At 44.7% G+C, this 18,249-nt stretch overlaps 1 protein-coding gene across 1 annotated transcript; it reads right to left on the minus strand.

Annotated features, from left to right (window-relative positions):
• Positions 1-8,032: 8,032 nt before the first annotated feature.
• BHLHE41 (basic helix-loop-helix family member e41) lies at positions 8,033-15,689 on the minus strand. Its single transcript, XM_079142785.1, has 5 exons — positions 15,320-15,689; positions 15,108-15,171; positions 14,670-14,777; positions 14,247-14,358; positions 8,033-13,805 (listed from the first exon to the last, which is right to left on the minus strand). Exons 1-5 carry the CDS (start codon positions 15,379-15,381, stop codon positions 12,703-12,705), a joined length of 1,449 nt encoding a protein of 482 aa, XP_078998911.1. The 5' UTR covers positions 15,382-15,689; the 3' UTR covers positions 8,033-12,702.
• Between the last annotated feature and the right edge of the window lie 2,560 nt (positions 15,690-18,249).

Consider the following 18,249-nt stretch of genomic DNA (forward strand, 5'->3'; position numbering starts at 1 on the left):
GTGATGGTACCAAAAAGGAAAGGTAGAGAGAACAAGAGATTAACATGTGGTGCCAGATTACAGGCATCTTAACACCAAGCAAAAGCTGTAAATTAAGAAATAAGAATATCCTTAAGGAATAGTAAGGCAAAGTTTAAAACCAGGAGAATAAGGAAAAGCTCATAAAACAGAAGTATAATATGGACTATAAAATAAGCTAAATAAAGATTAGTGCCAGAAGACAAATTTAAGAAATCTGGAAGTTTAGAGTAATTAATATTAACATTAAAGTCAGCTATAATTTAAAACGATGAAATTCCAAATAAGTGAGGGTTGAAAGCCAACAGGGAAATAAAACAAGACATAAAATAGGGATAGGAGATACTTGTTTAAAACATGAGAGTAGGATTAAAGATAAATACAATATGATGGTTATATGGATTTTAAAATACCATTTAAATAAGTATTTTTTAAAACGTTAAGAAGAGGGGGAAAAAAGTATCTTGAGACACAGAAGGAGTTAAAGACCTTAGTGCTTATTTGCCTTTCACCAAAAGACAATCTTCTAAGGGAATAGTGGTGTCCTATGGCTCCAGGGGGCAGAGAGCAATATGATGCTTTAACCACAGAGGCTTCTCCCTGCTCCTCTCAGCAAGTACTTGAGGGCCAGCCTTGCCATCACTAATCAGAGAGAAGGTATTAATACAGCAAACAGCTGGATGGCACCAGCCTGCCCCAGGAGAAACTCCCTGGCCCACCAGCTGCATTCCCTCCTGGATTAGCTCCTCCAAATTTAGCCCACACTCAGAGTCAGGGGAAACTACTTTCTCTAGATCAATCACCTATGAAGCATTAGGTTTCAGCAGTTGTCTTGGGGCTCTAGAAAAGGTTGAGAGTCTGGCAAAGTCTCCCAATTTTTTGAAAAGGTGTTTATTCAATAAATGTTTATTGGGCATCTTCCTTGTACCAGGCAGCAGACTAGACTCCAGAAATGCAATGACAAATGAACAATCCAGCTCCTTTAACAAAACCCAACTCACCTGGAGCCCTGAGCATTGACAAAGACTCTTATCCAGAAAGTGGCAGGCAAAATTTCATCAGATAGTCTTAAAACATTAATGGCACAAATGACAGGGTTGGCTTTGGACAAGAGGAGGGCCACTTTTCCCACCACATGAGTAGGAAGGGAGGTGAGGATATGAGGGAAGGAAGGGCAGGTTGAGGGTTAAGGAGACTGTGCTTCATAGCCAAACACTCTGGAGGAAGTGGGGGCTTTCTAAGGGTGAGGAGTCTGGAGCTGGACCAAGGTCTTGAGTTAAGTGAGAGAGGTCCAGGAGGATCATAAAGGAAACTTGAACAAGAGGTAAGAACAAGTAAACAGTCTGACAGACAGTAGCAGAGCCAAATGGGGGCTGGAGGAGGTGACAATCTGTGTGACAGCAGCATGCTGGAGACATACACAATTAATGACAATACAACATGAATCATCCTAACATGACAGGATAATTTATTGAAACATTAATCTGTGTCTGTTCCTGCTGCATTTCCCCCTCCACCCATTTTCAAGAATGGCTTCGGGGCTACTTGCATCAGGAGAATTTTGATTAAACTCTTTGAAGAAAACCTCCACCCAAGTCTCTCTCTTTCCCTCCTTTAAAGTGGTGATCTCAAAGTAGCCTTCTCACTGAATAATACTTTTACAGATGTTTCATTTGTAATGACTAGGGTTTAGAAGTTTTTAAATGTAGTTGCCAACATTTTTTGAAGTGGATTTCACATAAAATTTAGATGTCAGCTTCTCCTAGAAAAATCAGATGATCTTACTATACTGAGCCTACATGTGCAACCCGCCACAATCAGCTGGAGCTCAGTACACTCTGGTCCCTACCATTCTTTATGCCAACATCACTCATTTAGGTTAACTGCAGGTCCCTGTAGCCCTCTCTCTATGTTGGAAATTATGCTATGCTAGGGGGAAGGAGAAGGGGAAGGGGACTTGACACCCCTAAGGCCTGGAGCTCCCGGCATTGGCAAAGTCTCCTACGCAGAAAATGGCAGAGATGGTAAGGACAAATACCTAGTACAGTCTGAGAATGAAAGGGTCATTTTCCTGTTATTTTGGAATCCAGTTCCTTGTGAAAATCCTAAAGAGGTGGGAAAGAGGAGAGCCTTCAATGAGTCTATGATGACAAAGTGTTTTCTACCAGCTCTTGGGAGGTGGCCTGAAGTTAAGACTTAATGAGACAGAGTAAGAATATGCTTCACTTCTTACACATGCAACATCTGTGGTATGTTAATCACCAGAACGGAGATTTAAAGAAAGGGCTAAGAACAAAGGAGTGGGTGAGATTAAGTTTTAAAAGGGTACAAAGTGAGCTGAATTTTGAAGGATGAGTAAGAAGCCTCCAAGTGGTGCTTATTGCATTGAAGAAACATATGTGAGTGCAAAGCATACAGGTGTGTGAATGTGGAGCAGTGAAATGTATGCCCATCTTCCAGTTGGAAAACAGAAAAGTGTGGAACCAGAAGAAAAGGTTTAGGCCTTCATGCATTCTCCATGTAATAGGGAGCCCCTGATTATTTATCATAGATTTTGTGTTTAGAAATTAATTGTGCTAGCTGTGTGGCCAGTGCTTGGGGGAAACAATTGGATGAAGGACACTAAGCAGATTCTTTCAAGAATTCAAGTGAGGACATGATCAAGGCTTGAACTGGGACAAAGGCTGGGAATGGAGAGGATTTGGATTTCAACATTTATTGAGGACTTCCTGGGTACCAGGGATTGTGGCAAATGCTGATGAAATTAAATTGGTATTATTTCTTGTCTTGAAGAAGCCCATTGATGAAGGGACAAATGTTACCACACTTTGCAAGGCCAGCCAAGAGCCGAAGCTGGGATCCTCAGATCTTGGTTATGTGTGGAACACTCCATCACAGGTCCCATCCAGAGGGTCCCTCTCAGTTCTACACAGGAGTCAGGGGTCGTACAAACAAGAAGATACTTGTTTTGAAACTTATTCTTGCTGTACAAGGCTATTACAGTTATCCTCATTAACTAAGGGAATATAGAAATGAGCAGAATCTTTAATTTTCTCTTTCACAGAAGGAATTTTGTTCAATGAACAATTTTTTAACAATATGTTCAATCATTTGGACTGATTGGTACTGATTCAATTGTTAAGGGAACTTTCTTAGTCCTTCAATATTATGTCTAAAACTTTATGAAAAAAAAAATAGTTCAATCAGATTCTAAATCAAGCGGAATCTTTACCATTTGCAGGTATGGAATGTTAACTGTTTTTGCCTCCTTACCACTGCTGACTTCTCTGTGTAGTTTATTCTTTGATTTAGTCAGTGCCTGAAATATAACAAGAACTCACTAAGATTTGAGAAACTGGATTCATTGCATGGAATGTGTAGCTTTGATAAGCTGTGTGTTGTTGTCTTTGGAAGTGATAAAGCTAAGTGGTTGCCAGAGGTGTTTATTCATTCATTTAGAAATATTAATGAGCATCAATACATATTAATTTGCATAAGGCATTCATTGATTGATTGTTAGGTAGCATTCTTGCATCACACAGACAGTAATGAACAAAACAAAGTCCCTGGTCATTATTCTAGTGGGGAAACAAGCAATAAATTACGTGTGTGTATACATATATTATGTAAGGGGTGATACCTGCCACGAAGAAAAACTAAACAGTGAAATAAAAAATGATGAAGAGATATTTTATACATTGCCTATGGGCTGCTTAGGGAAGGCCCCTCTTGAAGAAACGGCATTTGAATAGAGACTAAAAAAGGGCTGGGGATATTGGGTGTTGGGTTTAGCTATCTAGATATCTTGGGGCCTAGTGTTGCAGGCAGAAAAATGAACAAGTAAAATATTCTGGGAAAGAATCAAGCCTGCTCTGTTGGCTTAAAAGAAGTCAAAGAAGGAACGAAGGGAGAGAGAGAGAGAAAGGAAAGAATTAATGGAACTTGAGTATCAGTTCTTTCTTCATAAGAGCCAACTGAAAAAATTCCCAAAGGGACATGATCACTTACTGTTACAGGCAATAGGTAGGCAAAGACCTGGGAACTTATAAGACTTTTTTTTTTTTTTTTTTTTTTTAACAACCTGTTGAGCACCACAATGGGTGAAGAATCAAAATGGGTCTGGACTGTATCCCCCTAACCGGGTGCAGTAGGAGCTCAGCATATATCCTCAGCATACATATGTTGAGTGAAGATTTGAAGTTTACCTTCGCTTTTTCAGTTTTCAGCATATTGTAAATAAATTCTCTCTTGCAGATTATTAGGGAAAGAAGAGTTATTCCAACTTTAACCTTTAGGACAGTAAGCCTACATATAATTAAAAGGCAACCAACAATGGAAGCCTTGTTTTGCTAATGTCTGTTAGCTTATAACAGTCTGTCTCCAGGGTGCCACTCAGAGCGCCCTTTAGCCTGCAGAGTTTACAACCATTTGCTGATGTCTTAGCAAATACCGGCACCTGATCTGTCCAAATATTGCCAGCAATGCCTGAGATCCCTTTCCATCACATGACCAAAACCAGATCTGCAGGGGTTGTGGTGCTTCCTTACTTCTGGCAACACCCCTGGGAATTCTTAATTATCTAACGGACACTAGGAACCCCAAATTCCTCCAAACCATTCATTTATGTTTGAGGAAGTGATATGAAATCAAATAATATGGTCACTTCAAAGAGTGAAAGTCTGAAACGTGATCATTTTTCCTAAGGGGTTTGTAAATAATTTTTCAAAATACATTAACTAAAATATGCACCCTTCACCCCTGGATACCTTAGTTTCCTTCATTCTATACCACGCAAAACCCACTTATGCCATAAAATCATTTCTATTATCTTGAACGGAAAGCCTCAATTAAACAAACTCCCTAGTGCCTGGGAATTTCAATTTGCAATTTGCAAAACTGCACGTGAGACCAATGAAAAGATGCACTGTCTCCATCAGCCCGTGCTGCAACACTTTCTTTGTCCAGAGCACAGCTCCAGCACTTTCTCTCTACCCCTACCACCACCGCCCGGGGCTTCCCCGAGCCCCTGCGTAGGGTCAGGACCCGTCCAGGGCACCGTCAGCCTAGGCGCGGCCGTAGTCGACCTTCCTCCAACCGGCGCCAGGGAGAGCCACTCAGAAACTGCTGTGTCAGAATGGTTCGAGGAGTTCCGAGTGAAAGCGCCAGCCTTAATTCGGGAGAGATGACTACCCAAAGTCAAGCAGCCGAGGCGCAGCAGGCAAGGGTCTGACGCAGCTGTCGGGAGAACTCCTGCAGCTTCCGGCCCTGCCCGCGACGTCGCCGCACCGCTTGCCTGCCCGCTACAGCCAGCCCGCGTCTGGAGAGCAGAGGGCGCAACGCGGCAGAGCGCACGCGCGGAGGGACGCCAGCGAGCGCCTCCCCGCCCCCGCCTCGCCCCCTCTCACGTGCTGCTCAGCGTGCGCCCAGACATGTGCGGGCGCACGTGACGGCGCCGCGTCCGGCTCGGGCTCGCTAGCCCCCTCACCCCGCGCGGCTGTACTTTGAACCCAGGCGTGGGAGACCGAGAGGGGAGGGAGGCAGGAAAGCCGGGAGGGGAGCACAGGGAAGCGGGAGGCCGACCTCCGGGAGAATGATATCATCGGCGGCTTTATCACTAGGCAACCTAAGAATGCTTCTCTCTTTCCAATCCTAGAGCTCCGTGCAGCTTTCAAGACAGATGACATTATCCGCCCCCCACCTCCTTCCCCTACACGTAATGCTTAAACGGCGGTTAAAGGAGCGAGGTCGGTTTATCTGTTTTGAAAGGAGTGCATTAAGAACGCAGAGCTCAGCAGTCTGTGCATTGTGACACCCACTTGGGAAGGTCCGCCGAGACCTTTAGGGGTGTGGACGTACCTACACAGGGGTGTAGCTCTTATCTGTTCATTCACACGCAGATTACACAGCTACGTTATAGCTGGGTAGATAAGCCTTGCTAAAGATGATATATACTTGAAAACTGAGTCCTACTTAAGATATCAGAAAGAGAATCCGGTGTTTTTATCATGTCATGTTAGAGGGGGTGTTCTGGCTGCTCTAAGTGAGGTCTCCAGGAGTTGTATCTAGGCTTAAGTCCTTCTGTGAAAGCCAATTTTTGAACCACAGTAAGGAAGCTGCAAAGCCGCATATGGAAGCAAAGTTTATTACGGAACTATCTGGCGGATACTCAGTACTTCTGTTCGGCACATCATATTCTCTGTGCACACCCATATGGAAAAGGTTCCCAAATTGAAACCCTATCTAAAGTTCACAACGCCCTAAAAATACCCTATATAAAAACTGTAGCACATGGCCCTTCTTTTCTACTTGCTCACTTCTACAGGTTTCCTCTTTCCAGCTTCCTACGTTATTTTGGTCCAGGATTCCTTCTTTCATGGAGGAACACTTCTAGAGCTAAGGAGGACCACACGTTTACAGAGGGGTGGAACAGGAATGTAAAATCCACCAGGTTATGTGGGGACTTCCAGACGAGGAAGGGCTCATTCTTGGAGGCCTCCGAAGTGAGCAGACAGCAGTATAGTATTGTTCTTTGTAGAATACTTTGAAAATTGTTTCCCCAGAATTTAATCTCTATTATAATCATTGCATTGCTCTATGCCATAATTTAGAAAGACTATTGCCATGATATTCTTTCTGCCTCCACCAGTAACTCTGTTTTAGCTCTTAGGATCTCACATAGACTAGCTGAACTCATTTCAAGAGAAAACCTCAGCCTGTTCTCTCCTCACCACTAAAGCTCTTGTAATAGTATAAAAAGTAGTAGGCTCCAAACTAACAAATCTAGCACCAACCTTGGTTCTGTCTCTTTTTGGGCTTTGTGACCCTGGGTAAGTTTCTTGCTTCAGCTTCCTCTCAGAGGTTTCTGAAAAATAAGCCTTAGGATGACATGCCTCCCTCGAGGGCTGCTCTCTTTCTCATTTCCCCTTTGGGTACCAAGTAAACAGCATGATCATCACTCCCTTATGTGAAGGGAAAGAAGTCACCATTAGCTTTTCTTGTAGAATAGACACATGGAGGAGGTGAGACTGAGCTGCTTGTGAGATACCTGTTGTCTTTTCTCTGCGTAAGATATTACGTGAAAAAAAAAGTTATTACGTGATGAATGTTTCCATATCTCCTTTTATAGTAGGAAATGCCATGACTCCCTAGTCCCAGTTCATGGTTCAGATCCGCAGGAAGAGGAGAGGCTGGTGAGAGCCATGAGGGCAGTCAAATTCTAGGGAGACCAGAATGTTAGGAAATATTTGCTCAGACTCAGTGTAGATACAGTGTTAAGTTTTTCAAGTACCTTAGCTTAGCACTAGATGTGTTTGTGCCAGAGCTACCTCTTGGACATGACCTCATGAACTTATTAACTGTTCTTTCTATAAAACCTAGCTACTTCCCCAGGCCACTTCTGGTCTACTTAGAAGAAGCTAGCAACCTCTCTTCCCATTCAACTTTTGTGTCCACCCCTTCCAATACTACATTGTAATATAATTTATTTTAGTATGGTTATGTTACCCCAACAAGAGCTTGAGATTTGAGGTCAATCTTTGATTCTACAGCACCTTGCGTACAATCAGTAAAACAATGAATTCGAGCTACAGGTGGAGGCCAGTGATACAATGCATGCCTGGCAAGGTAGAGGCCAGGGGTTGGATCTCTGCCACATCCCCACTAGCAAAAATCTGAATCCCTATGCCCACTATTTATTAAGTCCGTGGACTCAAAAGAAAAGGGGTATGCCGCAATCAGTGAGTCTGAAACCTCTCCCAGAGGCTCTGAAATATGTGTATCTAAATACAGAGGCAGCATCCAGGCCTACACACCCATCCTGCCAGTTTGCCAGAATGCTTTTGCTGGATCGGCACCCCAAATGTTTAAAGCCCAGGGTCAGGGAGAGGTTACACTAGAGAAGCTGGGGCCAGGGTCATCTGAGAGTCAAAAATGCTGAATCAGTTTTCATAAATGTCCCTTGATCCCCTATTCTAACCAACTTGAGAGAAAGAAGTGTTCAATCAAATAATTTATTTGACATGAAAATTTATTGTTAGCTGTGGACTAAAACCATTAGCAAGTTGCTTGTATTTTTATGTGATAAAATGATAGAGAAATACAAGAAGTATTTGAAGGCTTTTGAATAAAGAGTCTGATATGGAACATTGCTGAGAATACGGAAGTTAAAGAACACAGTAATACAAAGGACTCAGGGGAGAGTCTACCAGCTCACACAATTTCCAGAAGAGCCCCTTAGTTCCTCTGTTTGAACCTATTTACTATAATTTTAGACATATTTCAGATGGGTGTGGTTCTGTTTAAAGGTCTCCTAGCGCACATTAAATCAGAGGTAGCAAATTAGATAAGGGATGGAGTTAGCACTCTAACCATCAAGAAGTGACAGCTGACAGCCTGACATTGTAAATAGAGACTGAAAACTCTGTAAAAGAAGATATAAGAACTTAATAAGACTCAGTACAGGCGCAAATACTCTTAAAGTATAAAGTGATATGTATAATGGCGGCTCTGAATTATTGAGAAAGGTTTAATATGTTCAGGATTTTTTTTTTCAAAGACATGTAAGAGGCTATGTGTAAAACTTTCTGGTGTTTCCCAGTAAAATTTTAAAAAAAGAAAAATGGCATTGGCACCCAAACACAGAAATTTCAGTTTGCTGAACTATTGTTTTATGGGATATCACTGAATTTAGATTTTTAAAATATTAGTTTATAAAAGAGTATAGTTTTATATTTGACAGGAATTTTCATTGAAAAAGTACAAGAAATTTTAGGATAAATATACAATTCCTAGAATACCATGTTTTTAAAGTACATACATTGCACATGTTTTTTAGTGTTAATTCTATCTTAATCAATCACAGAAAATATGTGATAATTTTCCATGTCAATCCCCTACTTAAATTTTCCCCTGTAAAGCTGGGATTTACATTGGACTTTAGCATGCACTGCAAATCCACTTTGAACTTATTTAAAATAACACAGTAAGAACAATGGGTAGGCCTAAATAAATTGATCTGAGAGTTCAAAAGATTCAGAATTTTTTAAATATAAAGTATCAGGCTGCTATCTGAAGTAAAATACCTTTATCACAATAGTACAGCCAGCTCTTGGCATTATAATTGTCTTAATTCATTCACAGAATTCTGTTCGTTTTTAACTAAAGTAAAAGGCTTTAGTCTGTTTGTCCAGCCATATCTTTGCAAGGTCTCCACTGGCAGTCACCTCCCATTAAGAGGTCAATAATTGATTTGTGACATGGACAAGAACAAGCTGAGCCTCCTTCTACTTAAGTTTTGAACAAATCCCAGGTGATAGGCAATAACCAAAATTATGGCCTGTATGATAAGTTACACAGAACTAAATGAAAAGTAGTTTCACAATGATAGGAACTAAAACTCCAATCATGTTTACATAGCTGTAGTTTCTAGTGCCTAGAAAATGTGCTTACGTTTACTTCCTGGGGGGAAAAGGACATTTATTGATTCAATATAATGTCTGATGAAAAATATATGTATTTAAAATTCATTGGAATAATACCATACTAACAAAAGCATTCTTGATTCAAGATTCACATTTGTCTTAAAATTGGAAATTCACATGATCTACAAAGCAATTTAGGTGAAATTTCACACTGAAGATATAGAAGCCTCCTTAGTGAATTATAATTCAGATTTTAATTCATTAAAATTAATAAAAAATATTCTTAGATACAACAATATCACTTTGCATTTCTGTCCTAAGTTTATTATCCTGATACTACAGAAGCATTTGGACTAAATAACTGATCTATAAAATCTGGTCCAATCCTAAATTTTAAAAATTTTATCACACCAAAATTATACAAATGTTAAATCATTTTATTACCTTCTCATTTACTTTGTATCTCTTTTGAAACAAAGAATATTATGAAACTAATATTACTATAGTAATGGCATTCAAATGTAGCTCAAAATATGTAAAATGCTGATTTCTCCATGATTCTGGTTTAGATGGAAAGACTATCCTTCTAAAAGTTTAATAAATCACTAATGCTCAAAAATCTTAAAAGAGTTTTCTAAGGTTCATTTTTATTTCCTTTGTTCCTATGGTTTACTCATTTAGTTTCAGGAATGCTGCCCAATCAAATTTATCTTACCTGGACCAAGATGCTGCAGTGGAAAGTAGTTCACTGGCTGAGGACTACAACAGGCCTGGCCTCTAGTGCTGGCTCTAGGTAGCTATGTGACCTTGGGAAGATACCAATAACTCTGGACTTGGTTTTCTTATAAAATTCTGGGAACTGGATGAGCTGTTCCTTTCAGCTCCATATTCAGTGACTTGCAGTTGGGTTGCCATAACGTCAGCAGAGGGAGCACTTTTTCTATGTCTTGTAAATTTAGGCTATCATTTTCATTATCTTCAGAAATCAAGGGGTTTGAGGACACTATTGAAACTAAACAGACAATTTTTTACTCCATCTGTATCAAATCACAGGTTTGATAATGAATTTGGTAAAAGTCTAGAAATTGTTTCTTGAATTTCATGATTAAGTTATTTTATCCATGACAGATATTTTATAAAAGTTAATGTCAAAATACTTGGAGAAATTAAGCATTCCTAGATGATAGTATACTTAATCAGGACCCCAGCAAAAGCAGTAAACACCAGACTGTGTAGAAGAGGCTGCCTAATGTCACAGACAGAAAGTGAAAACCTTGACAATTATAAAAACATTAGTAAATTGGGTCGAACATAAACAAACCATGCAAGTGATTGGTAGGTTTTTCTTTTGAGCTTTTTCTTAGGATACATTGGAATAAGCAGGTAGACACAGCCAGAGCCTGGAGGCTTGCAAGAGATTGGAAACATGTGATATCAGGCCAATGATAAAAAAGATGTATATCAGAGAACCTTAATGACTTTTGTCTTTATATTTATGAATACCTTAAAACTAATTGAGCATCCATTATGTCTTTTTTAATTATTAGACAATCTCATATCATATATAAAGTTTTTATTCCTTAGTAAGAATTTTTAAATCACAAAATAGTGTGGCAATATTTAGGTAATAGAACTTATGGAGTGCTGAAAATACTAGAATATAAAGATAATTTCTAGTTTATCTTCATATACTAAACTTTTCTAAACCAGCTGGTTTCTTGCACAGTATTTATTTATTTGCTTTTTTAATAATTTAAGACAGCATAAGCTTGTACCAAGCATAAGCATTGTAACAAAAGTGCAATGTTTCAGCAAATCCTCCCCAAAAGATATTTTAACTCAAAATATCATTAACACGTATTTTCTCCCTACAAAAATAGCATGTCAGACATCATTAATTGGATGTATTAACAACTATGTACATAAGAGCCACCTTGTAGGCTAAGAGTTTAACGTTGTTTAAACACAGCGTTTGAGGCAAACAGTAGCAACAGCAGCAGCAAATGCACCAAACTGACTAAAAGACCCAGATATTTTCTTCACTCACAGTCAGACTGTTGTGTCTCACCCCTTACATAACATTCAAGTGAGATTTCTCACAGTGCTACCTTGGCAACAAACTAAAAATATCTAGACAAGGTCCTGGTTTAAGCCTTATTTAAAAAGCTTTCTTTGTGATTATCTGGTATCTGGTTTGGTCTCCAGAAAATACATAGAGTTGGAGATAGGAAGGCCTTAAAGGGCTTCATTCCACATCTTTACAGCATTTCCAACCACGACTGACCAGTTTCATGCTTTCCTCCACTTTCATGACCTAACACATAGGGTAAATCAGTTTGACTGGTTTTCTTTTTAAAGTTCAGTGCACTTTTTTTTTACAGTAAGATTACAAAAATTTAGAAACAAGATGGATTAAATGAGAATAGATGCACTTCATATATATAGATATATATGTAACATATACGTAACATATGTAACATATATTTGTGTGCGTGAGAAATAAGAATTAAGATGAACTGACTGATTCACGGTCAATTTCTCAATAAAGTGCGAGCACAAGATGGTAATAATGGTTCTGGGCTTCCTCATCCATCTTCCCTGACTTGGTGCTGACGATGGCCCAACTCCGTGTCTCTTAAAACATGTACAAGTTAGTAAAAGATACCATTTAACCATTTCAGAATAGGTCGCAACGTGGGTAACTGCATCCTCACTTCTTTGAAAAAATATATGCCTTTCAAAAAGCTGAACTTAAAAAGATCCTCAATGTGTTTGCGGATCGCACCCTAAAACAGGCAGGGGCAGCTCTGAAACTGGCTCTATGTAACAACTACTTGCTGTCCCCTATCAACTCCAGTCAGTGAACTTGGCACCTTCTCCCCTCCCTGGGTCAATGAACTCACCCACAGAGAAGACCCTTCTTACTTCCTTTAGAATTAGGTTGCACATCTTAAAAGATAATGGAACATGGCCTAAAATGAGGCAAAACTTATCAGGGGGACTATTTAAAGAAAAAAAGAACCCATAGCTATCGCAGAGGATCTTTTACAGCTAGTGTGGGTGGTGGTGGGGGGGTATTAGTGTGCGGAGAGTGGGGTGGTGAGAAATGAGCAAAACAGGAACTCCAAATGTACACAAAACACCTGTTTTTCCCCCCTGAAGCCTGTCGTGCATCTATTACGCTTCCTTCCTTAAAAACGTTAAGGGTGTTTTGTATTATTATTCCGCTTAAACCTCAATCCTTTCTAAGGGCGGGCGCAAGGACTCAGGGGGCTTCCTTTCCTGGCTGCGAGGGATCTTCCTGAGCAGAGCTCTCCGGGTTCCCCGGCTCGCGGGGGCCGGCGAAGGGCAGGTGGGTGCGACCGTGAGGATGCGGGGGATGCAGCGCCCCAGGGGGCGCCACCTCGTGCGACAGGAGGGTCGCGGCGGCGGCAGCCGCGCCCGCCTTCTCGGGAGGGGGCGACAACACGGAGGACAGGCAGGGGAAGGCGGCGGCTGCGGCGGCGGCAGCGGCGGCGGCTGCGGCGGCGGCTGGGGCGGGGATGCCGGGGTACAACAGAGGGAACGGGGCGGCGGCCGCCGCGGGGTACAGATACTTCTCCAGGCCACTCTTGTCCAGGAAAGGTTGCACGTAGGCAGCGGCCGCGGAAGGCGAAAGGAAGTAGAAAGGCAGGCAGAAGGGGGCCGCTGCGGCGGGCTGCGCGAAGGGCGCACCCCCGCCTCCGCCGAACGCCACCAGCGAGCTGAGCAGGGCGGCGTCGGGTCTCAGCAGCGCGGCCGCGGCGGCCGGGTCTGGCCCCAGGAGTGCTGCCGCTGCCGCCGCCGCGCCGCCCCCCGGGCCGCCGCCGCCACGGGAATCCAGCTTCATCCTCTTGGGCGCCGGCGAGTCCTCCCCGGGTGGCTCCTGCTTGATAGTGACGCGGCTCGCCCCTGCGCCTTTGCCCTTCTCGCGGTCTGGCCGGGCCTCGGCCTCGCCGCCGTAGCCGCTGTCAGTGTCCGTGTCGTTCTCCGCGGCGAGCTCGGCGCTGGGCTGAGTCCGCTGGATGACCGGCACGCAGTGGGCGAGGGGCTCGAGCTTCTGCCCTGCGCGCTCCAGGCAGGGGGCGGACGCGGACCCCGTGGGGGCGGGGGCGGAGGGAGCGCCAGTGCCTTTGCTCAGAGGGACCTGTTGAGTCAACATCTGGGGGGTAGGCAAAAACTGGGTGGCCACGGCGTGCAAGTGGTTGATTAGCTGGACACACCGCGGCTCCCTGGGTGTCCAGCTCTCAAACCGGGAGAGGTATTGCAAGACTTCTTTGGCGCATGTTTGAAATCCCGAATGGAACGCATCCAAGTCGGACTGAATGGGCGATTTCAGAGATCGCTCCCCTAGGATGAACAGGGGTGGGGGTTGGGGACAGGAATGGAGGCAAGAAGAAAAATACCGACGTTAAAACATCTGCTTATCACGTGGGCCCTACATTGACTAAAGTGATCTCGGTTTTTCCTCAGTATTCGAGTGATATAATCCACCGGTTGCCGAGAGAAGGGGGAGGCGGGGGCTGAAAGGGGCGGGGGGGAGCGCTCTCCTCCCAGCTGAAAAACCAAAGTGGAGAGGGCGCAACCGTCACTTTAAATAAAAATCTGATTCCTAGTTCTGCTGAATGCCTCTACGATGCTTCGGGAAACGGGCACTTGCCAATGAAGGGAAAGTATAAGCAATTTTCACAAGTGAGAGTGAGTCCACCGAAGGGGTGGGGGCGGGGTGGGGGTGCCCTCTGCGGGCTGCCCCGCTTCAGCAGGCTAACGGGCCTCCCTGAACTGACTTACCATTCTGTAAAGCAATTATCTTCTGATGCTGCTGCTCGGTTAAGGCTGTTAAAGCTTTTAAGTGTTTCAAAGTTAATTCCAAGACTACCGCTTTCTCCAGATGCCCTAGTGTCTGCAGTGGTGCAAAAGAGAAGGGGGCACTTGGTTACTTAAAAGCACATATTTGGCTTGATGGCTCTCCATTCAGCACAGCAACTTAGGCAAGCACTTTAAAAGAAGTACTATTCTTACACTTCTTGAGCTTTCCTCAAGACAGGTTATAAATGCTTTCTTGCCTTCATTGGAACACCCATTCTGAGACTGGGAAACTGTACACTATTGCACAAGTTCTAATATTTACATTTATTCTTACATTTCTGTGAGTGGTACGAGGCTATTAAAACGCCCTTGGAGAGCAGCAAAGAATGAAAATGTGCATCTTACTGTCAATTTCAGATGTTCAGGCAGTAAATCTTTCAGCTGAGCAATGCATTCATTAATTCGGTCTCTTCTCTTCTTTTCTATTAATCTGTGCGGTAATTTGTAGGTATCCTTAATATATGTGTCGTGGAAAAGAGAAAACAATAAGCTAAGCATTCACTTACTGGATATAACAACCCTCCCACCCCACCCCCCAAAACATACTATGTGATAAAACTATGCCCAAGCAACCCCTTTCCTCTGGACTGTTCTTGAAATGCAATTTAAATTCAGGTATGATGTTTAATATCCCCCCGAGAGTATCCAGAAAGCCACTTAAAATTCACAGTTGGGAAAGCTCACAGTCTGGAATATATTTGCGGGCAGAGCTTCACTGTGAAATCAATGGCCCTAATTAACTATCCAGGCAGGTTATGGGAAACATCGGAAACTTACACTTACCTTGCTGTCGTCTCGCTTCATGCTCCTTTTGGGTTTACACATATACAAAGAAGAATAGTCCAGTCTGCAAAACAGAAATCAGCATCAGGCACCCATTCCGGGAGGGGCTCTGCCCTCATCCGCTCCACACCACTTTCTGGAGAAGGAGGAAAAAAAAAAAAAAAATTAAACCGAAGCCCAGACAGATATTCGCAAGGGTGCGTGCACCTTACCCTATAAAATCTCTATGTTCCAGTAACTGTCTCTCTTGCAAATGAGGAATTCCTTCGTCCATGTTCAATCGCTGTTTCTTCTGTTTCGATTTTGGGGGCTCTGTTCTATAATCTGTGGGACGGTAGCCTTGGGAGATCTTGGGGGGATCGGTGCGTCTCCAGTCTCTCTCGCTCTCCCTCTTCAGTGCAGTGTCGAAAGTGTGAAGCAGTTGGTCCCCCCACCCCCCCGCGCTCGCTTGCTCTCTGGCACACACGCACACACACACTCGCGCCGGCCCCACTGCGATGGTAGTTTGCTCTCACTCCGGGCAGTGTTTGGCCACAGGGCACGCGCGTCGCCGGCCAGACCAGCACCCAGCTCACGTGCGGAACGTACCATCCGCGGTCCAGCCCGGAGGGGGGCGGGGGAGGAGGGGCCGGGCCAGGAGGGGGCGTCAGGGGAAGGCGAGCGGCGGCGGGAGGGGGCGGGGACACCTGATCAGGGCCACCGGAAAGGAAAAACAACTTCGGCCAAGCTATTCATCTTCCCAAAGGCGATGCAGTCTGATGGGGGAGGGGGACGGGGTGCGGGGCAGCCGGGGCTTCCTTGGCTCGGGAAACGCGACTCCCGCCGCGGTCGTCATTACGGTGCAGAAACGTGAACGTGGCTTTTTGCTTTTCTACCGATTGTGCTGTTGGTTTGGACTAGAGAATGGCAAGAGAGAATACGCGGTGGGTAAACTTGAGTTCCGAAGGAAATTTTGGAGACTTGTTTGCTCACCGCTCAGTGGCCCGGGGGAACCCTTGGCGCTGGTTGGAGGTTGCCCCCAAAACGGGCAACTTGAAATCCGCTCCCCGAAGAATTTAGGATAAATGAAAATGTAGTTTTGGGGTCAGAATGTCGCAATCCTAGAGTCTTTCGGCGACACACTGTCCCTGGGCCACCTAAACTTCCCGCAGCAGCCGGAATTGCGGTGCCACTAATCACAGCAGCAGATGACGACGTTTGGGGCCTCTAGTGCTTGCGGAGGAACGCGGCGGGGAGCGAGCGGGGGTGGGGTAGGGAGGGTGGAGGGGGTGGCACGAGAGGGGCTGCCACAGAAAAGCAATGCAGCATTTATCACTGGTTAAACTACGCCGCCCTCTGCGCCTCCGGTGACGCTAACGTTCTTTCTTCGAGCCCCCATTCCCCCGAGCGATAAGCCACGCCGGGAGTGTGCCGAGCCCACGTTTACTACCGCTGGCACCTCCAAAGCCTCCCTCCTTAATCCTCTCTCCAGCGGGTACCAGCACAGGGCCAGCAACGTGATCCGACCTGCCGCTGCTGCCACATCACTGCGCGGGCAAACCGTGCGCGCGCGCGCGTTCGCCCTGCAGCCGCGGGAGCACAGGCTAGCACGAGCCGGGCTACCTTTCTCCAGAGCCACCCCGGGAGCATGACTCACTCACTGCTAGTGAGAGTTACCCGGAGGTGCCCGGGGATGTGCACTGCCCACGCCACCCTGAAGAGAGGGCGAGAAGGGTCCTGGGAGGTCAGAGGAAAGCATGTCTTGCGGGACCCCCAGGTCTCTGGTCCCGCGCTGCCGCAACTAGGTCTGCCAGGGGTGGGATGGAGGAAATATATGTTAATCTCATGAACACATAAATTTATAAAGCCTTCCACTTAAAGTAATAATTACTTTCTTCCCGGGTGATTTCCGAAACATTCATTATTACCAGCGGCACGTGAACCCAGGGTAGAACACCACCAAATGTACACGCACTGGAGCGCAGCAGGGATTGGGGCGGTCGCTACGTGTCCTCCCTGTCTCCCCCCTGCCCCGGCCCCAGGCCCAGCGGGCGCGGGTTCCGGGGACGGATCTGGGTCGCGGGAAGCGGCGGCTGGAAGGAGGTCACGTGGCTGCGGGAGTCGCGTCTCCTCCCCGCCTCCCAGAGCCGCCGGGCCACGGTCTCCGCCGCTCGCGCTGCTGCAGTCTCCCGAGTCCTGGACGGAGACGCGCAGAGCGTCTGGCTTCGTGACTTGGGCGGCGGCGGCGGCGACCCGGGCTCACCCTGGCGGGATGAACCGCTTGCGGCCGATTCAATTCCTGGACTCTCTGTGAGGACCCTGAAGGTCTTTCGACTTCCTCAAATAGGGGAACGTATTTTGCACTAAATAGGCAATTTAATAAAGATAATACTGAAAAAGTATTTTTCAGTGCTGTCCTATTTAAACCTTTATCCCAACGTCTCTCCAGTTTCCAAGTGGTTGAATGATGAATTCCTCTGATGGGGAGGGCAAATTGGAACCCTAAAGCTGCATATTCCCGCACTGCTGTATCATTTACCCCCTCTTGTTCTAACGTGTCCAAAAAGTGGTGATGGGAGGATGTCATTAAGGTTAACAAAAAGATTAAAATACTAGCACCCTTCTACACGGTCTGAATGTTTGGAGTAGGAAGAGGGTGTACGTATATACGGAAGCTACATTTGAAAAATGATAACTAAAGTAGTGAAAATGAAATAAAGACCGGATCCTTGTATCTCGGCCTTGTCAGTAGACCAGAGGAGACACAAGTCAGATATCTGACCAAAGCAAACCTTAGGGACAAAATCTCAGGCACTTTCTGCTGCAAGTTAAAATAGAGGAACCAGGACCTGAGACTTGAGAATCAAAGGTGGGTTAAGTTAGCACATACACTTTCTATAATCTAAAGACACAGAGGCTCTGTCTGCCTATGAAGTCTTTTTGTTACCACTTTTCTCTCCTGTCTCTCCAATCCCTTCTGTACCAAGCTTCCCTATTTCTATAGTCAACAGTTTGGTTTTCTCCTCCACTCTTTCCTTTCCTGATACCCAGCTCAAACAGTAAATGGGCTTGGTTTTCAATTTTTTAATCTCCTTTATTATTCTTTGTTCTCACTTTTCTCTTCTTCCCTTCCCTTTCATGCCCCTTTACTCTTTCTTGTTTT

The sequence above is a fragment of the Sciurus vulgaris genome, assembly GCF_902686455.1.
Source record: "Sciurus vulgaris genome assembly, chromosome: 5".
Lineage (NCBI taxonomy): Eukaryota > Metazoa > Chordata > Mammalia > Rodentia > Sciuridae > Sciurus > Sciurus vulgaris.